The following is a 20701-nucleotide window of genomic DNA, read 5'->3' as shown; positions in this document are numbered from 1 at the left end:
ATTCATGATATCGGCCAGAGAAATTGTCTAGTACTAGGCAATGGCAGAGGTTTGTTTTTTTTCCTAGTATGGAAAAGGGGGCTGATGCCAGAGGCTATATTAAATTGCTTCGCCTACCTTTGGCTGACCTTAGAAACAAATCTTTCTTGCCAAGGAAAGGTAATAAAGAGACCATACATAAGATTTTTCAGCTGTACACCTGTTTTGTGTTTGCCAAAGAATGGAAGGCGATCATAACAACTCACGGTGGCATTTGGGGCATATCATGGGGGTGGGGGTGGGTTGCATCCAGAAATAAAATTTAAAAAAATGTCTCCATGCCTTGTCTTCTGCCAGCCTTCACTTTTGCCAAACTTCCAGCAGGGCACAATGACAACCCAGTGGTACAGAATATCTGACAGAAGAATTAGAATTAGCTTCTGGCCAGAGTGAAGGAAGCAGTGGAGTAGCCAAACACACAAACATTCTTTTTATTTGGTTTGGACAGTGATCTCTTTTAGGAAACTGGGATTTTAAACAGGAAAATATATACAAGTATACTTTCTGGATGCATGTTCCTAAATAAAACAAATTACTGATTTAAAAATGCGTTGCAGACAGAATTGAGTACTGTTACATTTGTTTTGTTTCAATTTTGTATTACTGCACTGTGATTCTCTTCCTACTTTTCCACAGTGCACATGGCTTTAAGAGGGGTTTAGATAACTTCATGGAGGAGAGGTCTATCAATGGCTACTAGTCGGAGGGCTATAGACCACCTCCAGCCTCAGAGGCACGATGCCTCTAATTACCAGTTGCAGGGGAGCATCAGCAGGAGGGTATGCCCTCAGCTCTTGCCTGTGGGCTTCCCAGAGGTATCTGGTGGGCCACTGTGTGAAACAGGATGCTGAAATGGATAGCCTTTGGGCCTGATCCAGCAGGGCTTGTCTTATGTTCTTATTTTTTTTAATTGTAAGGGTTTGTTTCCAATTTGCATACCATTTTCTCAGAAAAAAAGCTTCAGAGATGAAATTTTTTGAATTTAGATTTTCTCTCTCTTTTTTTAAAAAATGATTTTTTCCAAGTTTTTTTTTCCACCTGCTCAGACCACTTTATTTGGGATGGTCTAACCTCCACTATTGTATTAAGTCTGCAAACAGTTGGCTGCTAATGCAGCTCAAGTACATAACAATTGGAATAGACAAAATGGCATAAGTATACTGTGCCTTGAAGGGAAACAAAGCAGAAAAATAAAAGGTGCTTGCTTGGAATACATGAAATATGTAGGAGAAAAACAAATTCAGAACAGTCAGAGAGTAAATACGCATAGCCTAATATGTTTAAAATTATTAAATAGTATTAAATATTCCCAATACACATGAATTTTATAATTAAGTGCCTAGTACTTCTCAGTTATCACGTGGCATTTACTGGCCAGAATGCAGGGAGGTGGGAGAAATTTTGCTGCCTGCTGAGCAATTTATCTTTACTGGTCCCCTGTTAACTGAGTAAAGAGGCACCTTTTAAAAGTGGTGATACTCTTCTATTTATCAGGGGGAGAGCAGTATAGAAATATTAGTTGTTTGCTATATTTTAGTTTAAATTTTTTGTGTGAGGCTGTTCTCACAAGCAGCCTAACCCATGCTAGGGCAGCATAACCTGGGCTAGGCTGCTTGTGTGGAGTGCCAAGATCCATGCCCAGCCTAACCCAGCCCAGCCTAACCCCACTCCCAAGCCCACTCTTAGGTGAGGTTACGGGAGTGGTGCCGTGTGGATCATCTGGGTGCACAGTCTGAGCTTCTAGCAGCATTTTTGTGCTCGTCTGCGGGGAAGGTGAGTTTGTGCAGCCTGCCCCCTCCCCTGACCATGTCAACGACCCCACTCCTTTTAAAAAACTAAATAAAAATTGAAGAAGTCCTGGAAAATCCATGATGGGCAAGGCCCTTTTGGCCATCGTTCTAGACTGAATCCAAACAACCTGTCTGATGGTTTTGATTTTCTGCTGAGGCCCTACTCTGATGTTCCCACCTATTGATTCTGAGGTGGATGGCTACCCAGGACAGCACCTTCTCGGTGGTGGTATCCTATCTCTGGAATTCCCTCCACAGACACATTCATCAGCCAACTACTATATATAATTTAGATGTGCACTGAAAACATTTCTGTTTACCCAAGTGCTTTAGATTATTTAATCTAATCCCATTTAATTTGGAGGTTTTTACAACCATCTTTTGTTTTTGCTGCTGCTGCTGCCTTATTAGCTGAGGTTTGGCTTTATTTGTAATGAAATAATTGTTGATTGATTTATAGTATTATACTCTTTAAAGTAATTGTTTTAAGTTGCCTTGAGGGAAAGCTTGTTGAAAGAGGGATACCATTATTTCTGATAGGTAGGTAGATAATATAATATTCACTACGGAACATCTGCACGTCATGCATTGCTTATTGCTAGTTAAGTCTTTGATTGTTATTGTATGTGACTGATGTTTTATTACTTTCTAGCAACTGTTAACCTCTTGTAGGATTCCTTTTATTCTATCATTTCTAGTTGATTTGTAAGATGACCATGGGTTGTAAATATATATATAGCTTAAGATCATCTACATGAGTTTGTCCTTTCCATTTTAATATAATTAGAGATTGTATAACAAGTGATGAGGGTTAATATAGATTCTGTACTACAACTTCAGGTTGTAGAAACTCCCTTCTGCATAGTATCCAGTAGGGCACAGGGTAGTACGTGTCCAGGAGATATCATGCAAAAACAATGTCCACCTTAGCTTACATACCTCACAGTGAGCCATGCACCCAAGAGGAATGCAAACTCACTGACTGCTTGGGACTCATCACTCTGTCCGTGCTTCTAGTGAAGGCAGAAGAGGCTTCATGCGAATGACACTGTACATCATCGCAGCTCTTCCCAACACTCTCAATAGGAGTTGGGCACAGCACAGCATTTAGGATGATGCCCAGCGCCATTGTCATGGAGCCTCTTCTGCTTTCACTAGAAGTATGGGCAGAATGGTGAGTCCCATACAGCCAGTAAGATCACATCCCTCTTGGGTGCATGGCTTGCTTCATTGTATGCAAGCCACTATGAGTTAGCATGATCAGTCTCAATAATGCTCCCAATTATGAAATAAATCAACATAAACTAACATTTTGTCTTAGATAGCATTGACTAAAAATAATCCATATGTTACAGCAGTGTGTGTGGTTGCTGCTAAAAATATTTTTGCTTTGTACAGCTATTATATGAGAAATATTCATCATGTAGGCCTGCACTGCCACAGAAGAAGTTGTTGCATGAGTTGTTGCTCTTGGTGGTGGGGTGGCAACTTCCCACATAATAGCCCCAATCCATATGGTGAGCCCCTTCTGTCTGTTATAAAACCACATGGCAGCACCTATACTACTGTCATAATAAGATATGGAGTGGGCTTGAGCCCACTACAGATTTGTTTACCCATGTGTTTTGCATACAAACACAACAACCGAATGCTTGGTTGGTGTGGTTTTATAGGACATGCAACTATGACCAATGGGTTATTATTCTAGGGAAATGTATTCTTTTACAGTGATAGACTGTGACATCTTTGTCACGTATCTTCACACAATGCATATATAACTTATGGAATTTGTTGCCACAAACTGTGATGATGACCATTAGTTAATCCTCATTTAAGAGGATTAGACAAATTAATAGTGCATAGGTCTCTCAATGGCAATTAATTATGATAGCTAAATTTCAGAGCCAGCAGACCACTGAATTTCAGTTGCTGGGGGCAAGGCAGGGAAATTATTGCCTTCATGGTATGCTTGTGGACTTCCCAAATTTATCTGAACAGCTACTGTTAGAAACAGGATGCAGGACTAATTAAACCAGGGGCCTGATCCAGCAGGGCTCTCATGTTATGTTCATGGTAATCATGAAAAATCAGCCATATGCAAAATTCTTTCTTGTCCTCTATGGATCCTAGCCATCCATGTGGTCTATCCTATGCTTATATTGTAGGGATTGGGAGGGTTGAAACTGCTCTCATAAGCCTGGTTCACACAATCATTCAACTCTAGAGCCTCATCCAGATATTACTCACCTTGGCAGCACTCATATTTACAGCTGCAAAAGTGAGGAGGAAGTCCCACCCAGGAGCTATCACTCACCTCCTCCTGCCGGGTGCTCATTATTATGGAACTGTTTGTGTGAAGGAGAAGGTGCTGTAACCATGATGGCCAGAGCTTCTGTGAGCAGCAACCTCAGATGATCCAGGTTGCTGCTCATGGAAGCACCAGCCATCATGGTTATGTTATACAAACAAGCTCTGTAACTATGAGTGCCTAGCAGTAGCGGGAGAGTGATAGCTCCTGGGTGGCACTTCCTCCCCACTTTTGCAGCTGTAAGCATGAGTGCTGCCAAGGTGAATAACATCTGAAGAGGACTTATTTTTAATGTCGGTTACCAACAATGTGATTGTGTGAACAATCACGCCAAAGTGGTATATGGCCTGAGATGAATCTGAGATTCTCACCTTGTCGTGGGTTAAAGAATCTCTTAACTTAGATCTGATACATGCATTCAAGAGAGTGGTGTGATACAGTTGGAGGGGGTGGGGGACAATTGCCTTGGGCCTCACACAGGGAAGGGGCCCATCTAAAGTATGGTCCAGTATTTGAAATGATCAGACCAATCCTTCAGTTCAAGGCAGCAAAACTAATCAGTTAAAATATAACCCCAGGATCAAGAGCAGTGTACTTTTCTTTTTCAAAAATAAAACCTTAACATACTGTTGTGCTAGCTCTGATGTCAATATAGATGGTTTTTGAAAAGATTATCTGCACATCTAGCTTTTTTCAAACTAAGAAAAAAATTACACTGACTCAGAATGCAATGAAAAGGAAGTGTGCGTGTGCGTGTGCGTGTGTGTGTGTGTGTGTGCTTGCATGCTCATGCTCCAATGGACATTCTGCTCTTGGGTCTCTCTGAGTTTTAAAAAGGACCTGGCTGCAGTCTCTGAAGGGCTGTTCTTCTGAATGTATATATCATTGAATTCATTTATTTATTTATTTATTTATCTATCATATTTTTACACTGCCCAAAACTTACATCTCTGGGCGGTTTACAACAAGATTAAAAGTAAAACATTAATTAAAAACAAAAACAAAAAAATTTAAAAACAAGAAATTTAAAACACAATTTAAATTTTTTAAAACAATATTCTAATAACAACATTAAAACAAAACAATATCAGTTAAAAGTCTGGGTGAAGAAATGCATCTTTAGAGACTTTTAAAAGATGTCAGAGATGGGGAGGCTCTTATTTCACTAGGGAGCGCATTCCAAAGCCTCGGTGCAGCAACGGAGAAGGCCCATCCCTGAGTAGCCACCAGACGAGCCTGTGGCAAATGCAGACGTACCTCTCCTGATGATCTCAATGGGCGGTGGCGTTCATAACGAAGAAGATGTTCTCTTAAATACCCAGGGCCCAAGCTTGTTTAGGGCTTTATAGGTTATAACCAACACCTTGTATTTTGCCCGGAAACATATTGGCAGCCAGTGCAACTCCTTCAATACGGAAGTAATATGGTCTCCTATGTTAAATGTAATGCCTATTTAAATGTTAAATGCCTTCCTATGTTTTTAAAAAAAAACACACACCAGAAAACACTCTGCTTACAGAATGCTAGTCCAGCAGGGAGAAGTGCTCTACTCCAGCTTTATCTGATGTGCTAGTTTTCTATGCACAAAGTTATTTATTTATTTATTTATTTACTAGCTTATTTATTTATTTATTTATTTATTTATTTATTTATTTATTTGGGGGGGGGGCAATATTCATACATGCCAGTCTTCACCTACATTCTAAAGTAGTCCAGCCTGAGGAGAAGTGTATGGCACGATTATTTTCAAACTTCCCTTAACCAGCCAGCATTCCTAACCTTATAAAACAGAACAATTTCTCTTCCCTCTGCTGAGAGGATCACTGAAATATATACATTTAAACTATTATGATCATAAAGAAAGATCTTTTGATTAAGGGAGATGGAAAATAGAAAGGGAAAAATATGAATTCTATAGTAGCTTTTCATTTGCATTTGTTGTGACTGCAGCAAAGGTTACAGCAGTTTTATATGGGTTACAGCATCCCATGCTATAAACATGGGACCCATCCTCTTGTGAACACAAGGGGCTGTATCTCCATAACTATATTTGATTGTTGTGTGCATTTGTGAGCTCACTTAAAACCCATCTGTACTCTGTTTACAAATACCCGGCTAGTTTCCAGTCAGAATTAGGTGTATGCTCACCAACCAAACTTCTGTGCAAATCAGAAGATTGCCCTAGCCAATATCTTCATACTCACATCAACAAACACATACTGCCTTCCAACCAAGCCTCTTTTGTACAGCTAAACAAGGCTGGTTTCCCAACCATCAGATGTATTTCCTGATATGTTTGGACCTATGATTTAATTTGAGAAGACGTTGACTGTTTTATGGAATGTGTTTGCTGTTGTCTTTGCCTTCTGAGTAGCTGGTATTTTGTCAGTGACAGAGAATCTGCACTATTTATGGTCTTTGCACCATAAAACTACTCCATCCCTGTCACATGGCATCTTCTCCTAAGCCATCTGTCACAGAGGTCTGGCATTTTATGTGAATGTTGGTCAGGCAGACTTAACCCAAGTTTTTTTTATTATGAAAAATGTCAGCAACTACAATATTTAGCATTTTACTTTACAGTGGTCATTAAACTTGATTACTTGTAGCTCTGTTTCATGGCTGTACTTATATATCAGTGGCGAAGCCAAAAAAACAAAAGGGTAATCATGGCAGAGCAGTCAGATCCTGGAAAGTTCAGCTGGCACTGATACAGTTAATATCTTGGATTTTTGTAAGTAAGGTTTATTAATGCTGGTATGAAAATGTATTTGATATTATACAGATGGCATAAGATGTTGTGGTTACTAAGTTATTATCCAGGATAAGCTGTACTGTCAAATTCGGGGCTTAAAACTATCACAGGAGATTAAACTATTTACTAAAAAAGGCCAGAAAGATATAGCCAAAGCATCTTAGTATGAACATATTAGAAGTGTATTTACTTCCCATAAATATAATAAAGCATCTCTATCTTTAAGCTGAGGTATTGAAAATGTGAACTTTATCATGCAAGAGGAGGAAAGGCAAGAATTTCTAACTTGCACAGAGGCAATTGGCCTGATTGTTCTCAGATGAAACCAAGGTACTTATATTTCTAGGTCCGTGACTTTGTGTTATCATTTCCCAACTTTAAATTAAAATGCAATAGTTGCATCAAAATGAGCTATTGGTATAATTTTTCCTAAGAATTATCCTGTCTACAGGATTCCCTTTGGCTGCTGTTCCTGGATCCCAAACTCTCTCTGGTTTATCAGGTTGAGGCTGTCGCCAGGAGTGCTTTTTGTCAGCTTCGGCAGATATGCCAGCTTCGTCCATATGTGGAGACAAATGACCTTCAAATGGTGGTACATATGCTGGTAACCTCTAGGCTTGACTACTGTAATGCACTCTATGTGGGGCTGCCTTTGTATGGAGTTCGGAAACTACAATTGGTACAGAATGCGGCAGCCAGATTGGTCTCTGGGGTTACCCGAAGGGAACATATAACACCAATTCTAAAAGAACTGCCCTGGCTGCCAATATGTTTCTGAATAAAATACAAAGTAGTGGTTATTACCTATAAAGCCTTTGACGGCTTAGGTCCAGGGTACTTAAGAGAGCACCTTCTCTATCATGAACCTTGTTACCTATTAAGATCATCTGGAGAGGTCCGGTTACAGTTGCCGCCAACTTGTTTGGTGGCAACTTGGGACCGGGCCTTCTCTGTGGCTGCCCCCAGGCTTTGGAATGCTCTCCCTGCTGAAATAAGGTCATCTCCTTCTCTGTTTGTTTTTAGGAGGACCCTGAAGGCGCACCTGTTTCCCCAGGCTTTTAACTGAAACAAACAAAAAAATAATAATGTGTTTATATCTATTTTTTATGAATTTTAAATGTTATATATTTTATATTATGCTTTAATTCTGTATACCACATAGAGATTTATATATTAAGTGGTATATAAATTCATTCATTCAATCAATCAATCAATCAATCAATAACAGGATTGTCCTTGTTATGTGACTAGCCCTCTTCCAATTGTAACTGTATATAAAGCACTATTCCAGTTTGTTTGTTTGTTTGTTTGTTCAGTTTATATATCACCCATCCTAAAGTGGTTCAGTGTGGTTTACTTTAAAATAAAAGGCCCATAATAAAACAATTTTTTTAAAAAAGATTTAAAGCAGATTAAAACTCATTAAAATTAAAATTTAAACCAGATACTAAAAGCCAGGCTAAATAAATAGGTCTTTAAAGCTCTCCTGAAGGCCTTCAAGGAAGGTAATCTATGGAGAGCACATACCACAACCTAGGGGCGACAACTGATAAGGCCCTGTCTCAGGTCGCCACCAGATGAACCAGTGGCATGCAAAGAGGGACCCCTCCTGATTATCTTACTGAGCAGTGGGCATCTTGTAGAGAAAGTGCTCTTTCAGGCAAACCGGACCTAAGCCTTTCAGGGTTTTAAAGTTAATAAACAAAACACTTTGTACTTTGCCTGTGAACATATTGACAGCCAGTGCAACTATTTAAGAACATAATCTGGTCTCTCTGGGATACTCCAAAGACCAATCTGGCTGCTGCATTTTGAACTAACTGAAATGTCCAAACTATGTACAAAGGCAGCCCTACATAGAGGGCATTACATAGGAACATAGGAAGCTGCCATATACTGGTCAGACCATTGGTCTATCTAGCTCAGTATTGTCTACACAGACTGGCAGCAGCTTCTTCAAAGTTGCAGGCAGGAATCTCTCTCAGCTCTATCTTGGAGAAGCCAGGGAGGGAACCTGGAACTTTCTGCTCTTCCCAGAGTGGCCCCATCCCCTGAGGGGAATATCATATAGTGCTCACACATCAAGTCTCCCATTCATATGCAACTGGGGTGGATACTGCTTAGTTAAGGGACAAGTCATGCTTGCTACCACAAGACCAGCTCTCCTCTTCCAAGAACAACAGCACAATTGAACAATTGTAGTAGTCCAACCTGGAGACTACCAGCTGGTATATCACTGTTGTCAGGTCATTTTCGTCACAAAACGGGCAGAGTTGTTGAATCAATCATAGATGATAAAAAGTGCTCCTGGCCACAGCCTCAACCTGAGTCCTAGAGCACTCCCAAGCTATGAACTTGTTCTTTCTGGGGGAATGTAACCTCATCCAGAACAGGAAGTTCTATCCCGTCTTGCAAATTAGTACCCCCGACATGAGCATCTCCATCTTGCTTAGATTCAGTTTCAGTTTATGATTCTCTTTGTTTAGCGGGGGAGAGTAACTGGCCCTATCCACCCCCAGCATAATGCCTCTAGAGACTGTTGCTGGTGTGTATCTTATGTTTCTTTTTAGATTGTGAGTCCTTTGGGGACAGGGCTCCATCGTATGTATTTATTATTTCTCTGTGTAAACCACTTTGGAAACTTTTGTTGAGGAGTAGTATATAAATATTTGTTGTTGTTGTTCAGCATGTAGTAAACAATATATATGGACAGCATTTAGACACAACTCAGAGTATTGCCCCAATCTCATTAGGAATAGTGTTAAAAATCCCAAAGACAAGGACCAACATAAAGAAGAACAAGAAGAATCTCTTAGAGCATTGTGCATATTTCCTAGTGGAGCACGATATATTTCAGCAACATAGCCTGGCCCTCTTTATTACTATAAACCTTTAAAAAGATCTTTCTAATTCAAACTCCATTTGAGGTAAAGTGAGATTGTCACTTATGTATAAAAGACCCATGGCAAATGCTCCTCTTGTATCCGATTTGCGTATTTCCTCCCCCTCCCCCTCTGATACAGCTGTTGTAATATCTCTAGGGTGTGGGGGAAGGGGTGCAATGTAATAATAATACTGTTGATGAACTAAGCAGTGAATTAATGCTTTTATCTGAAAGGGGATCATAGTTCTCTGTAAGAGTGAAATGATCAGGAGATTTAAAGCTAAACTTTTTAAAATAAACTCAGATTTAGTATATATAGTTTACATTTAAGAAGCATCTTATTCAAATTATGCTTACTGTGTTTAAGCACAGAAACATAGAAAGAGCATTATGTAGGTACCACGTAAGTCTGCCTAAGAATTAAACATTAACTGGTGTAAATCGAAAAGCTGGTTTTAGATTTAGATACATTTAAATAAAAGCAGGCATTTACACTTATCCCTTAAAAGCTCCACATGCCTTAGTTGCCGCAAACTGTTCACTGTCTAAACATTTCTCTCTTTCCCCTTGTGTATCAGGGAGTTGATATAGAAGTGGATGAAAATGGCACCCTTGATTTGAGCATGAAAAAGAACAGAAACCAAGACAAGGCGACTCCTCTAACTTCTTCCAATGCAATGGTCCCCACTCCTTCCTCTTCTCCCTTCAAGACAGGCAGCATTCTTGTAAATGCCACCTTCTACCAGGCTTTATGTGAAAAGGAAGGCTGGGATACACCGATCAACTATAGCAGGAGCCAGGGAAGGAAAGAAGAGGAGAAAGAGGTACCTTTTGTCCTTGTCACGGATAACATGACACCTCTGTCCTTGAATGGTTTTATTTCTCAAGGCCCAGTTTCAGCTATGGCGACTAATGATCCACTCTCAAACACATGTGGAAATAAATACATGTCATTCACTTCAGTGGGACTGAACTTGATGAAATGAGGGCATGCTCTCAACTCCTGCCTGTAGGCAGCTTCCAGCGGCATCTGGTGGGCCACTGTGTGAAACAGGATGCTGGACTAGATGGGCCTAGGGCCTGATCCATCAGGGCTGTCCTTATATTATGTTCTTATCTTATGACCATGGCCTAACCCAAGGAATTTTGTTAAATATTGTTTGTGATGATTTTTCCTACACAGTTGAAAAATGCCTACAGAAAGAAGAATTTCAGATGATGTGTGACTTTATGAGCAGGATTTTAGAAGCCTACATTACATTTTGAGGAGCCAGCAATCTGAGTTTCTGATTTCCCAATTTCTGCAGGAATCTGAGCACACATTCTAAATCTTAGCTATAAGCATCGAGTTTTCAGAACCTGAGATAGTTCGAGCCCTACAAATTTAATATGCTCTTCTAAAGAATAGGCTGGGCTTTGTGCTTATATTACTTAATGATAATTATTTTATATATTTAAATATTATTTAGCACACTCGAAAATTAGACATCTTTTTATGTGTGTCACTAAAGTTCTTGTCTGCATGCATATTCTCCAAATGGTAAGTTTTGCTTCATTTGCCATTTTCACTTCACTTAGAGAGTTTTTATAGAGTAGTGCAATTCTTTCAAGAACTTTGTTTGCTTTGTGAACTCAACATTAAGGCTTAGCCTTTAAAATACTAGGATTCTGCCGCAACCATTTGACCAATAATTGTTGTCATTTGATCCATAGGGCACATATGATCCAGATAGGGAGCAATTCCTATTCTCCTTGATAAAATGCATAGGTTCAAAATCATCTCTTCAGTTCCCCGATATGAACCACAGTGGCATTCATCATGCAGTGCTTAAGTCCCTGTCTAGAGCTAAGATTTGAAAAGTATAGGTTGAGTTATTAACAGACTTAGGACCAAGCTACATGGGATTTGTGTTTTTAACTGGCCACAGTCACATGCAAAATGAGAGGATTGTGCAATTTAAAGCACAAAAATGGTATATGCAACACAGGGATTTCTGAAGCCTTCACACAGTTTGCTGCCTTCACTCCACAATCAGTCCCCCAAAGACATTTTCCCCTTAACATTATTCTGAAACTGGAAGTGTGCCTAGCTGGGGGAGAGCTTGAGGGGAAAGCAATGGGAGAGGAGCGATACCACCACCCACTGCCCATGCACTCCCTTTACATTTTGCTTGCACCTCCACCACACCACCGCACATCACTGGGGCAGATCCACATTTAAAGACACAGACCTGCTGTCATCATGTATAGTTTGGTCCTAAAGCAATTACCAAGAAACCAAGCCAATATTAAAAATATAAACCACATCCCATTCACTCTTCTGTGTTCCTCACAAAGGCACTAGAAGAGCACATCAATATGCATGTCAACATAGCACGTCAATTTGGCCTACAATAGAGATTGAATAGAAAACAAAAATGCAGCTGTGGGCCCATACCCACCCTCTCATAAATAAGATAAATATTTACATAAAGTAATTCATCATGTGTAAGAGATACTGTACTAAATTATAATTTAAAACGTGGTGATTTCCTTGATTTTTGTTATGCCCTTTTCATTTATATGTTTATTGAGCGCTGGCAGTAGGGGTTTTGTTTGTTTGTTTACTTTTCCCCCTCTATCTTTTTGGCCATGTTTTCCATGTGAACATTGTTGCCAGAACTAGGCAAAGGGGAGGTTTATTTAGATGTGCTATTATGATGAAAAATCAGCATTGGACCCTTATAATGCCAGTTGAGTGACGCTTCGATAAATTAACAGAAACTAGCAGAGTTTATTTAAATTTATCTTCCCCTATAACTTAGGAACAGTGCACACAAAATGGCTGCCATGTGGAGGCATATTAAATTTTCTGGTTATGATGCCTTGTGGCACGCTGTTTGTGGCCAGTATCTCACTGTGTGGAAAATTAAGGGATTTTCTCCATGCCAGTGAAAACATTTTTCTTGGGGGGGGGGGGCAGGGTGTGTGTGGAAGCAGTAACCATGGGGGCAGGGAGAATCCCGCAGTCCCCACTGCAACATGTTCCTACTTTGAAACCATTATGTATGCACCACCACTGACCAAGAGTGCTTTTTTATCAAATCAGTAGTGGAGCCAGACCAGCCTGTCTCCAGCCGTGGCAGCGGCCCCGCTCACCCCATCCCCTATGTCTGATGTCAGACGTGGGGGTTAGCCACATCCCCGTGCCTGACATCAGATGGGTGTGTGTGGTCTGGCTCCTGAATGGGGCTGTGTGGCCCCATTTGGGAGTTAGATTCAGGCCAGCACTGGGTTCACAGAGCCGCCAGGAGCGGCTCTTCCCTGCTTTAAAGGTAGGGAGATCCCCTCCTGGCTACGTTGCAAACACAGCACTGGCCACCTGACTCCTAAATGGGGCCGTGCAGCCCCATCCGGGAGCTGGAATGGTGCCAGTGCTGCATTCGCAGCATGGCCAGAGGTGGCTCTCCCTGCTACAACAGCAGCGATGGCCATTTAACTCCCGAACTGGGCCATGCAGCCCTGCTTGGGAGCTAAACCAACCCCACCGTGTCTGATGTCCGACGCAGGGGGCGTGTCGGGGGCGTGAGGTGTGGCTCCTGAGGGGCAGTGGCCCAAGTTCTTTGAACCCGGTCACCCAGTGGTGGTGACGCCCCTGGATCAAATGTTCTGTGATTACGGGCACTCCCCAAAACTCCTGAGAAGAACAACTGGCATGCTGACACTGGTCTTTGAACAGTGTCTAAAAATGGTGATCAGCAGGACCTAAAAGAGGCTGACAGGACACAGTCTAGACCACGACTGCACAAATTTCACCCTCTGGCTGTTGTTGGACTACAATTCCCATCACCCCCAGCTACAGTGGCCAGTTGAAGAGATGATGGGAGTTGTAATCCAAAAACAGCTGGAGGGCCAAAGTTTTGAAGCCCTGATCTAGAGCAACCTAGCCAGCTAGTGGCAAAGAAGGGTGGCAGCACAGTTTATGATGGGTTGGTACCTTTAGTGTGGGGACCCTGCGCCCCTTACTTCATCGGCACTTGAGCGACTATTTCACCCTGCTTCACAGAAGGGCCGCCCCGCCCAAAGGACTACCTTCTTCCTCATAAATATGCTTGCCCCTTTAAGATAAGCCAGTGAGTACTCTTGCACATTCCAATGCTTTCTGAGATTGGTTGGCGATGATTCATAGCTCCATATCAACCACAGAGATATCTAGTGGAATGCCAAAGGAAGTCCCGGGCCCCATGCTGTTCAATATTTTCATACATGACTTGGAGAAGTGAATTGAGGGGATGCTTAGCAAATCTGTAGGTGACACAAAGCGGGGGGTGGATGGCTAACAACTTGGAAACAGAATCAGCACAAAATGGGTGTAATCCAATTTTCAGCAATGCATAATAACGGATGGGGAACATGCCAGTAAACCTTGGTATGAGACTTGATTGTTACAAATCTATCCCTGTTTCATCTCTGAAATGTTGGGAGTTATGGGCTTGTTTCATCTGATTTGGTAATCTAGAATAACATGCTCTGTGTGCATTTTATTACTGCTTTCCATTTGTGGCATGCTTGTAGTCAGAATTGTAAACCACGCCTCCAAGCTTACTTGGCCACACCTACTACACATTCACAGCCATAACCCTATTTCCATCAGCAAAATGTTGGAGGATACGTATGAAATAAAGTTAGCTTCCTCTCCGGCTGAGTTTTGGCAGAGGTTAAACACATAGCTATTTTAGCAGGCATTTGTTGACCTTCAGTGATTTTTGGCTCCCCCACCCCCACGCCATATTTCCCTTTAATGTATTTGTATGTTTTGCTACTTATTGTTATATTTATCAATGAGTTTTCTTTTGTTGCTGTTGTAAGCCTCACTGAGACATTTTGAGAAAAAAAGTGGGGTAGAATTTTTGTAAAATGAATAAAAATTGATTTGTAGAGCTCTGAGAGAAAAGAGCAAAGACAACTTGGGGCCTTTCCTGGCTTGTGACAGGGGCTGTGATTATAAATGGGGATTTGGGGGTGCAGTATGTCTGAAGCTGGCTTTGGTATACAAGCCCCTCAGCTTTACAGGTAGTCAGTGAGGCAGTTCCCATGATCAATGGGAGCCACCTCGGGAGGGTTAGCGGGAAGAGTGGGCTTAGCCTGCTCTGCCCACACACAAGCAGGCAGTCGTTATGGAGCCGGTGGGGGCTGGGAGGATCGGGGGCCGTGTGGCCACTGGAAGCTCCAGCATGCCCTCCGCAAGTGCGCAGGGCATGCTGCAGAGACCCCCAAGCTGGGAGGCTGCTTTTAAGCCTCCTGATTGGGAGTCTACTTGTGAGTTGCTGTGGCATGCAGCTGTGCCGTGGCAACACACAATTTAAAAAACTGGGTTTGCGGAGCTCTCGCTCCGCAAACCCGGTTTTAGGGCAGGGGTAGTTTAGCGGGTTACTCGCTGAAGAACCACTGGGCTCATAGCCGAGTCCAGTGGTTCTCACGATGGGAGGAAATCGGGCTAGCCTCCACTGGGCCTGATTTTCTCCCATCGTATGAAAAGCCTCATTGCCTTATTGTGATGGTGGAGTGTGGTCCTCACTCTTGCAATATTGATTGATTGATTGATTGATTGATTGTTAAATTTATATACCGCCTTTCATTAAAACAACCTCAAGGTGGTTTATAGCAAAATTTAAAAACAAGATTGTAAAAAAGACACAATAAAAATATTAAGCTAAAAATATAAAACAAATCTGATTATAAATTTAAAACACAAGAATAAAAGCAATACAGAGTACAAAGAGTAGGGATGTGAGAACTGGTTCAAATTTGAACCAGTTCGAATTTGAACCAGGGTGGTTCGAAGGATCGAATTCGAACCGAACCAGCCATCAGTTTCGAGCTGTAGGTTCGAATTCGAACTGAACCAGGGGGTGGTTCAATTCGAACTGGTTTGAACTGGTTTGGACATCCAAAAATCGGTAGGATGGTTGCTGGCACCCAGGGGTACCTGCCACCCAAACCCCAAAGCAATCGGACACTCATACGATTTATTTATGAATTTTTGAAAATTATTTCTATTTTTTTTCCATAGGGTATAATGGGACTTGAACCAGGACATTATACCTTATTGTGCAGCACCCATGGGTGCGAACAACCACCCAAACCCTGGAGCAATTGGACAGTCCTACAATATTTTATGAATATTTGAAATATTTTCAATTATTTTTCTCATAGATTATAATGGGACCAGAACCAGCCCATATACCCTATTGTGGAGCACCTAGGGGCACAAAAGCGGGGTGGGTGGTAGACAGACAGGGGTGACTACCACCCACAAAACCCCAAGGCAATTGGACACTCCTCTGATTATTGGTGAATTTTTAAAGTATTTTTGAATTCCTCATAGGGAATAATGAGGATTGCAGCAAATGTATAGCTTCATGTCAGGGGGAAAGGGGTGGCCAGAGCAGAGTGTGTTGGGTGGTAGTGCCCAAGGGTGGCCAGGAAGCTATCAGAATTATTTGAAAGGAATTGGGCAAAGGGCTGATTTTTAAGTGATTTTTGAAGTTTATGTGTCTTTAAGGTTAGCAGATGAGAGTGGATTCATGGATTGTCATTGAAAATCTAATATGCTACCAAAGAATCTACACTCAGAACACTTCAGAAACAACAAAACCCAGTACCCCATCAGTTAGCAACCCATGGGGGTGGTTGGCACTCTCTTTGCACTAGACCACCACTCACTGTGGGCCACCCCAGCACCCAACAAGTGGCTTTAAGGTTTTTCTCCATAGGGAAGAATGGAGGTTTCAGCAGCCCCATCACTGCACTTGGGGGGTGCTGGGGTGGCCCAGAGCAAGGGTGCCAACCACCTCCATGGGTTGCTAACCCATGGGGTACAGAGAAAGCTATACTGTGCTATCTCCTCGCAAAATAAATTTGCATAAACTGTAATCCAGTCAACAAACGCTTGGAGTCTCAAAAAGAGATGTGTGGGAATGCCTCATGTCTCCATCATGCAGGCCTCAGATCTTTAAATCTAAAGTCCCACCCAACACTTAACATAAATGTTTCATATAACACTAGAACCTCTGGTCCTTTCTTCTGAAATCAGCCACAAACGGTCTGGGAAAGCCAAGTAGTAGCCATGTGCTATAATAAGTCTCTGTCTCCCTTCTAGAAGACCAAATCTCTTCCCTGCCCCTGCTGCTGCCCAAAATTGTTGTAGGAACTGATGCAGTTTGTGTGTATTCATATGTCTGCATGTGAACACACACACTCTCTCTGTGCACAATTATTGCTAAAAGAACTGCCCTAGGCAATCCAGAGATTTGATCTGCTATTGTAGAAACATCCTTTCTTCTGAATTATAGGAGGTAGCATGCTAGGAAGTCTGGATTAAAGAACACAACCATCATTATTATTACAATGGGAGTAACTGGGAGGTGCGGGGACCCTTGATGTAACTGAAAATTTTGCAGCAACCTGAGGTGATCTATTACATATGTAAATTTAGTGAGTTGCAAGTAGTTACCATGCAGCCATTGTGCTCTGAACACTAAAAGCATTTTACTTCCTTTGGTGTAATACCTGTCTACAAGATCAGGGATGAAACTCGGGAGAAGCTATGCTGGTCCATGACCATAATAAAGATTGATTGATTGATTGATTGTCTCTGGAGAAGCAATGTATTTAAGAACTGAAGTGCCTGAAAGTGGTTTGCCATCTGTAACTGGGTGATTTATACAATGTCGTTAAAATTTCTTTTACAGTTTGTCCAGAGTGCTCTTAAGTATCTGCAGCCAGAGGGTAACATAGTTCTTTTGTAGCATAGAAATTATTTTGCCATTGTAGGCAAAGATAATCGGCAGAAGTATGGAGGCATAGCTAGAACCTGCCTGTGCCAGAATGCTTCGTGGGGATAGGGCCCACTATAGAAGGAGAAGGGAAAGGAAACTGGGCTTACATTTAGCATCATCAGGGAACATAGGAGTGAACTCTGTCTACTTTGATTTGGATTGTGTTGTTGAGCCATGTTTGGAACATATTTGCTCCAAATAATACTAGATATGGTGCAGAATCTGGAACAACTAGATATGAACGGAATCTGGAACAATAGCAAATTGCAAGGGTGTTAGTTGTCCCTGGGCAAGAAAAAGAAGTATTATCTATTTCCAATTCAGAGTTATCTGTTTTGTATGCCCAACCTTTGCTCAGTTTTGCTGGTCATTTCTAGAAAATATTGTCTCTCTCACAGACTGTGAAATGGGCTGTCCAGATGCCCTTTAAAAAAAGCAACCCTAAATTTGGAAAAGGCACATGCTTTCTCCAAAAGGAAAATGCTGAGAAATAACTAGAGCTGTCCATTTGGTTCAACTGTCAGTTCTCCAAAGATGTCAGGGCTTAAAAATGTTAAAAGTGCCAGATGCTATTATCTGTTTTCCGTGTTGTCATTATGTTCTGGTCTTTGAAGGAATCAATATAAACTTCCATCTGTACATTAATGGAATTTATGCCTTAATTTCCCCCCTGTGTGCACATAGAAATATACGCACTGGCCAGGATCCAGAGAGCTGAGCAACTGGTTGAGTTTCCCAAACAGCAGCCCTCACCCTGTCCATTCAGTATGGCAAACCACTTTGGAAGCTGAAGGGATAATCAAAACAAGTCTCTATGATATGGCATGGGAACGTCACGATAAAAGTTAGGACTACCATAAGCCCTTGGGTTCACCTTAATTTTTAGATCTTTTGATCTTGGCCATTCTCTGCCCAGTACACTCTTTCTAGAAGACTGCTTTGTGAGGGCCTGTTGCACTGATTCTTTAGAATTCTAACCCCTCATTTGCAACTCTGTGATGACAGTATCCTTGAATTTAATTCATTGGAACTGATGGCTGATTTGCACAGGGTAAATCAACACATAGGCAAGATAGTCACTTGCCTACAGCAGCAAATTCCTAAGAGGCTGCAAATTCAGGGGGTTGGGGGCAAGTTAAATTTATTTAAAACTTTTTTCAACTGTCTCTGCACAGAGAGCCCTGAAATGGACCAAAAACTACCCCACCTGTCATTTGGGCGGCAGGCGGGCTCAGGGGACGGAGCTCTTGCTGCTGCCTCCCCCTCCCCCTCCTCGGTCTTATCTGACCTCCGTGATACCCATCCCTGCCAACTCCACCCCCCATCTGTGCTACTGGCAGCTGAAGAGTTTAAAAATAGATTTAACTTTTCCTGACACACACACAGACACCCCAAGCCCTCGAGCCAGAGCAGCAAATCTTTTTTGCCTACAGGTGGCAAAAAGCTTAATCTTCCCCTGCATGTAAGATATTACTTGATATTGCAGTCATCCAGAGCTGAATATGATCACTGTGGAGACTAAGAAGAAAAAGAAAGTCCTTTGACCAACATGGGGCTGCATTTGTATGTCGTTCAGGAACTTCAGTTAGTTCAAAATGCAGCAGCCAGATTGGTTTCTGAAGTTTTTCAGAGAGACCATATTATGCTTGTTTTGAAACAGTGGCACTGGTTGCCAATATGTTTCCAGGCAAAATACAAAGGGCTCGTAATTTCCTTTAAAGCCCTAATTGCTTAGAGTTGCTTACCTGGGAGAGTGCCTTCTTCAGTATGATACCCACAGGTCATCAGGAGAGGTTTGTCTCCAGCTTCCCCCAGCTTGCCTCACAGGGCCTTCTCTGTAGCTGCTCCTGGGCTCTGGAATGCACTCCCTATGGAAATTAGAGGCTTAAGAGAGTTAGCAGCCTTAAAAGAGCCCTAAATAAACATCTTTTTATACTGTCCTTTAGTGATTACTAAAATGATTTTAAACTAGTTTTAATTGTATTTGTTTTTATTTTGTTTTAAACAAAATAGATTTGTTTTTGCAAACCTCCTAGAGTCATCTGGGTGAGGTGATATAAAAATCTAATAAATATATATTATTATGATTTCTCTTCATATAATAATATTTAAGCTGAGTTACACAAAAGCTTTCATCAGGAAACATGGAAAAATAGCTAAATCTTGTCTGGATACATAAATTAAAATTGGTTACTAATAAATCTGGTTTTCAATTCACATAAATAAGTCTTTGCAAGAATGCCCAAGTGGATATGCGGAAAAAGGAACAGCCATATTCCTCAGAAATGTCAGAGTACACCATTTTAATAAACATTTCCCCTAAATTTAAAAAGGTCTTCTGTGAAATAGCCCTTAAATCCATAGATTTAATCAATAGATTTAGTGGTACCTTTTCTGTCTGAATCAACTGAGCTTGTTTCCCAATAGTCAGCACTAAGTAGAAGATAGCAACACTTTGGAATAATACTCACCTCTAATATTTCAGAAAGATCCTGTGAACTGTCCTGAAAGTCTGGAGGATAAAAAATTCTCAGGAGATGTCTCTGTCCCTAGTCCAAAACTCAAGCTCCATTCAAGAGATCTCAAAAAGGAACTGATCACGTAAGTCACAAAACACGTTATTGTTCCCCCTTCCTCTTCTGTAGCCTTGAGAACTTCAAGCATTGCCACTGCTGGAGACTTCAGCCAAGTTGAAATTTATATCCATTATATGCAGAGCAACAGGTGCCATAACGTGTTTATATGTAGTGCCTGTGTTAAAATTTCTGTATTTTAAATTGTAAACTGCCTAGAGATTTGTATGTGGGGCAGTACAGAAATGCACCATAGATATAGATAGAATGAATTTCTGGGTAGAGTTGAAGTTGTTCATGAGTTGGCCTATTTCATGTTCATAGGTTGCCTGAGTAGTATGACTTGTCATAGGTTAGATTTTACATACAGTCTTTTCTGCAGTACTGTATGTAGTACAACAAAGTTCCACAGGAACAGAAAAGTATAGAAGAACAATATTGGTTGCAGAATTAGGCTTCTTGAGTATCTTGGCTTTTTTTTTTTTTTTTAAGAATATTTCTAGTTCTTATAAGTGCCAAGATATCTGTATGA

At 41.3% G+C, this 20701-nt stretch overlaps 1 protein-coding gene across 14 annotated transcripts in view; it reads left to right on the top strand.

The window, feature by feature from the left end:
* ST18 (ST18 C2H2C-type zinc finger transcription factor) overlaps nucleotides 1–20701 on the top strand; it is a 366586-nt gene that overhangs the window by 313693 nt on the left and 32192 nt on the right. For all 14 annotated transcript variants that reach the window (XR_008306967.1, XM_053249365.1, XM_053249361.1 and 11 more), the window contains 2 exons: nucleotides 10355–10600; nucleotides 20082–20197. Coding sequence is in view for 13 of the 14 variants with exons in the window: in XM_053249365.1 (XP_053105340.1) it covers nucleotides 10355–10600; nucleotides 20082–20197 (362 nt within the window). In the remaining variant the exon portion in view is untranslated. The remainder of the gene's footprint in view (nucleotides 1–10354; nucleotides 10601–20081; nucleotides 20198–20701) is intronic.

Source organism: Hemicordylus capensis, chromosome 4 (assembly GCF_027244095.1).
Source record: "Hemicordylus capensis ecotype Gifberg chromosome 4, rHemCap1.1.pri, whole genome shotgun sequence".
NCBI classification, from domain to species: domain Eukaryota; kingdom Metazoa; phylum Chordata; class Lepidosauria; order Squamata; family Cordylidae; genus Hemicordylus; species Hemicordylus capensis.
The sequence above is the reverse complement of the archived record's forward strand: the minus strand, read 5'-3'. Positions and strand labels throughout refer to the sequence as shown.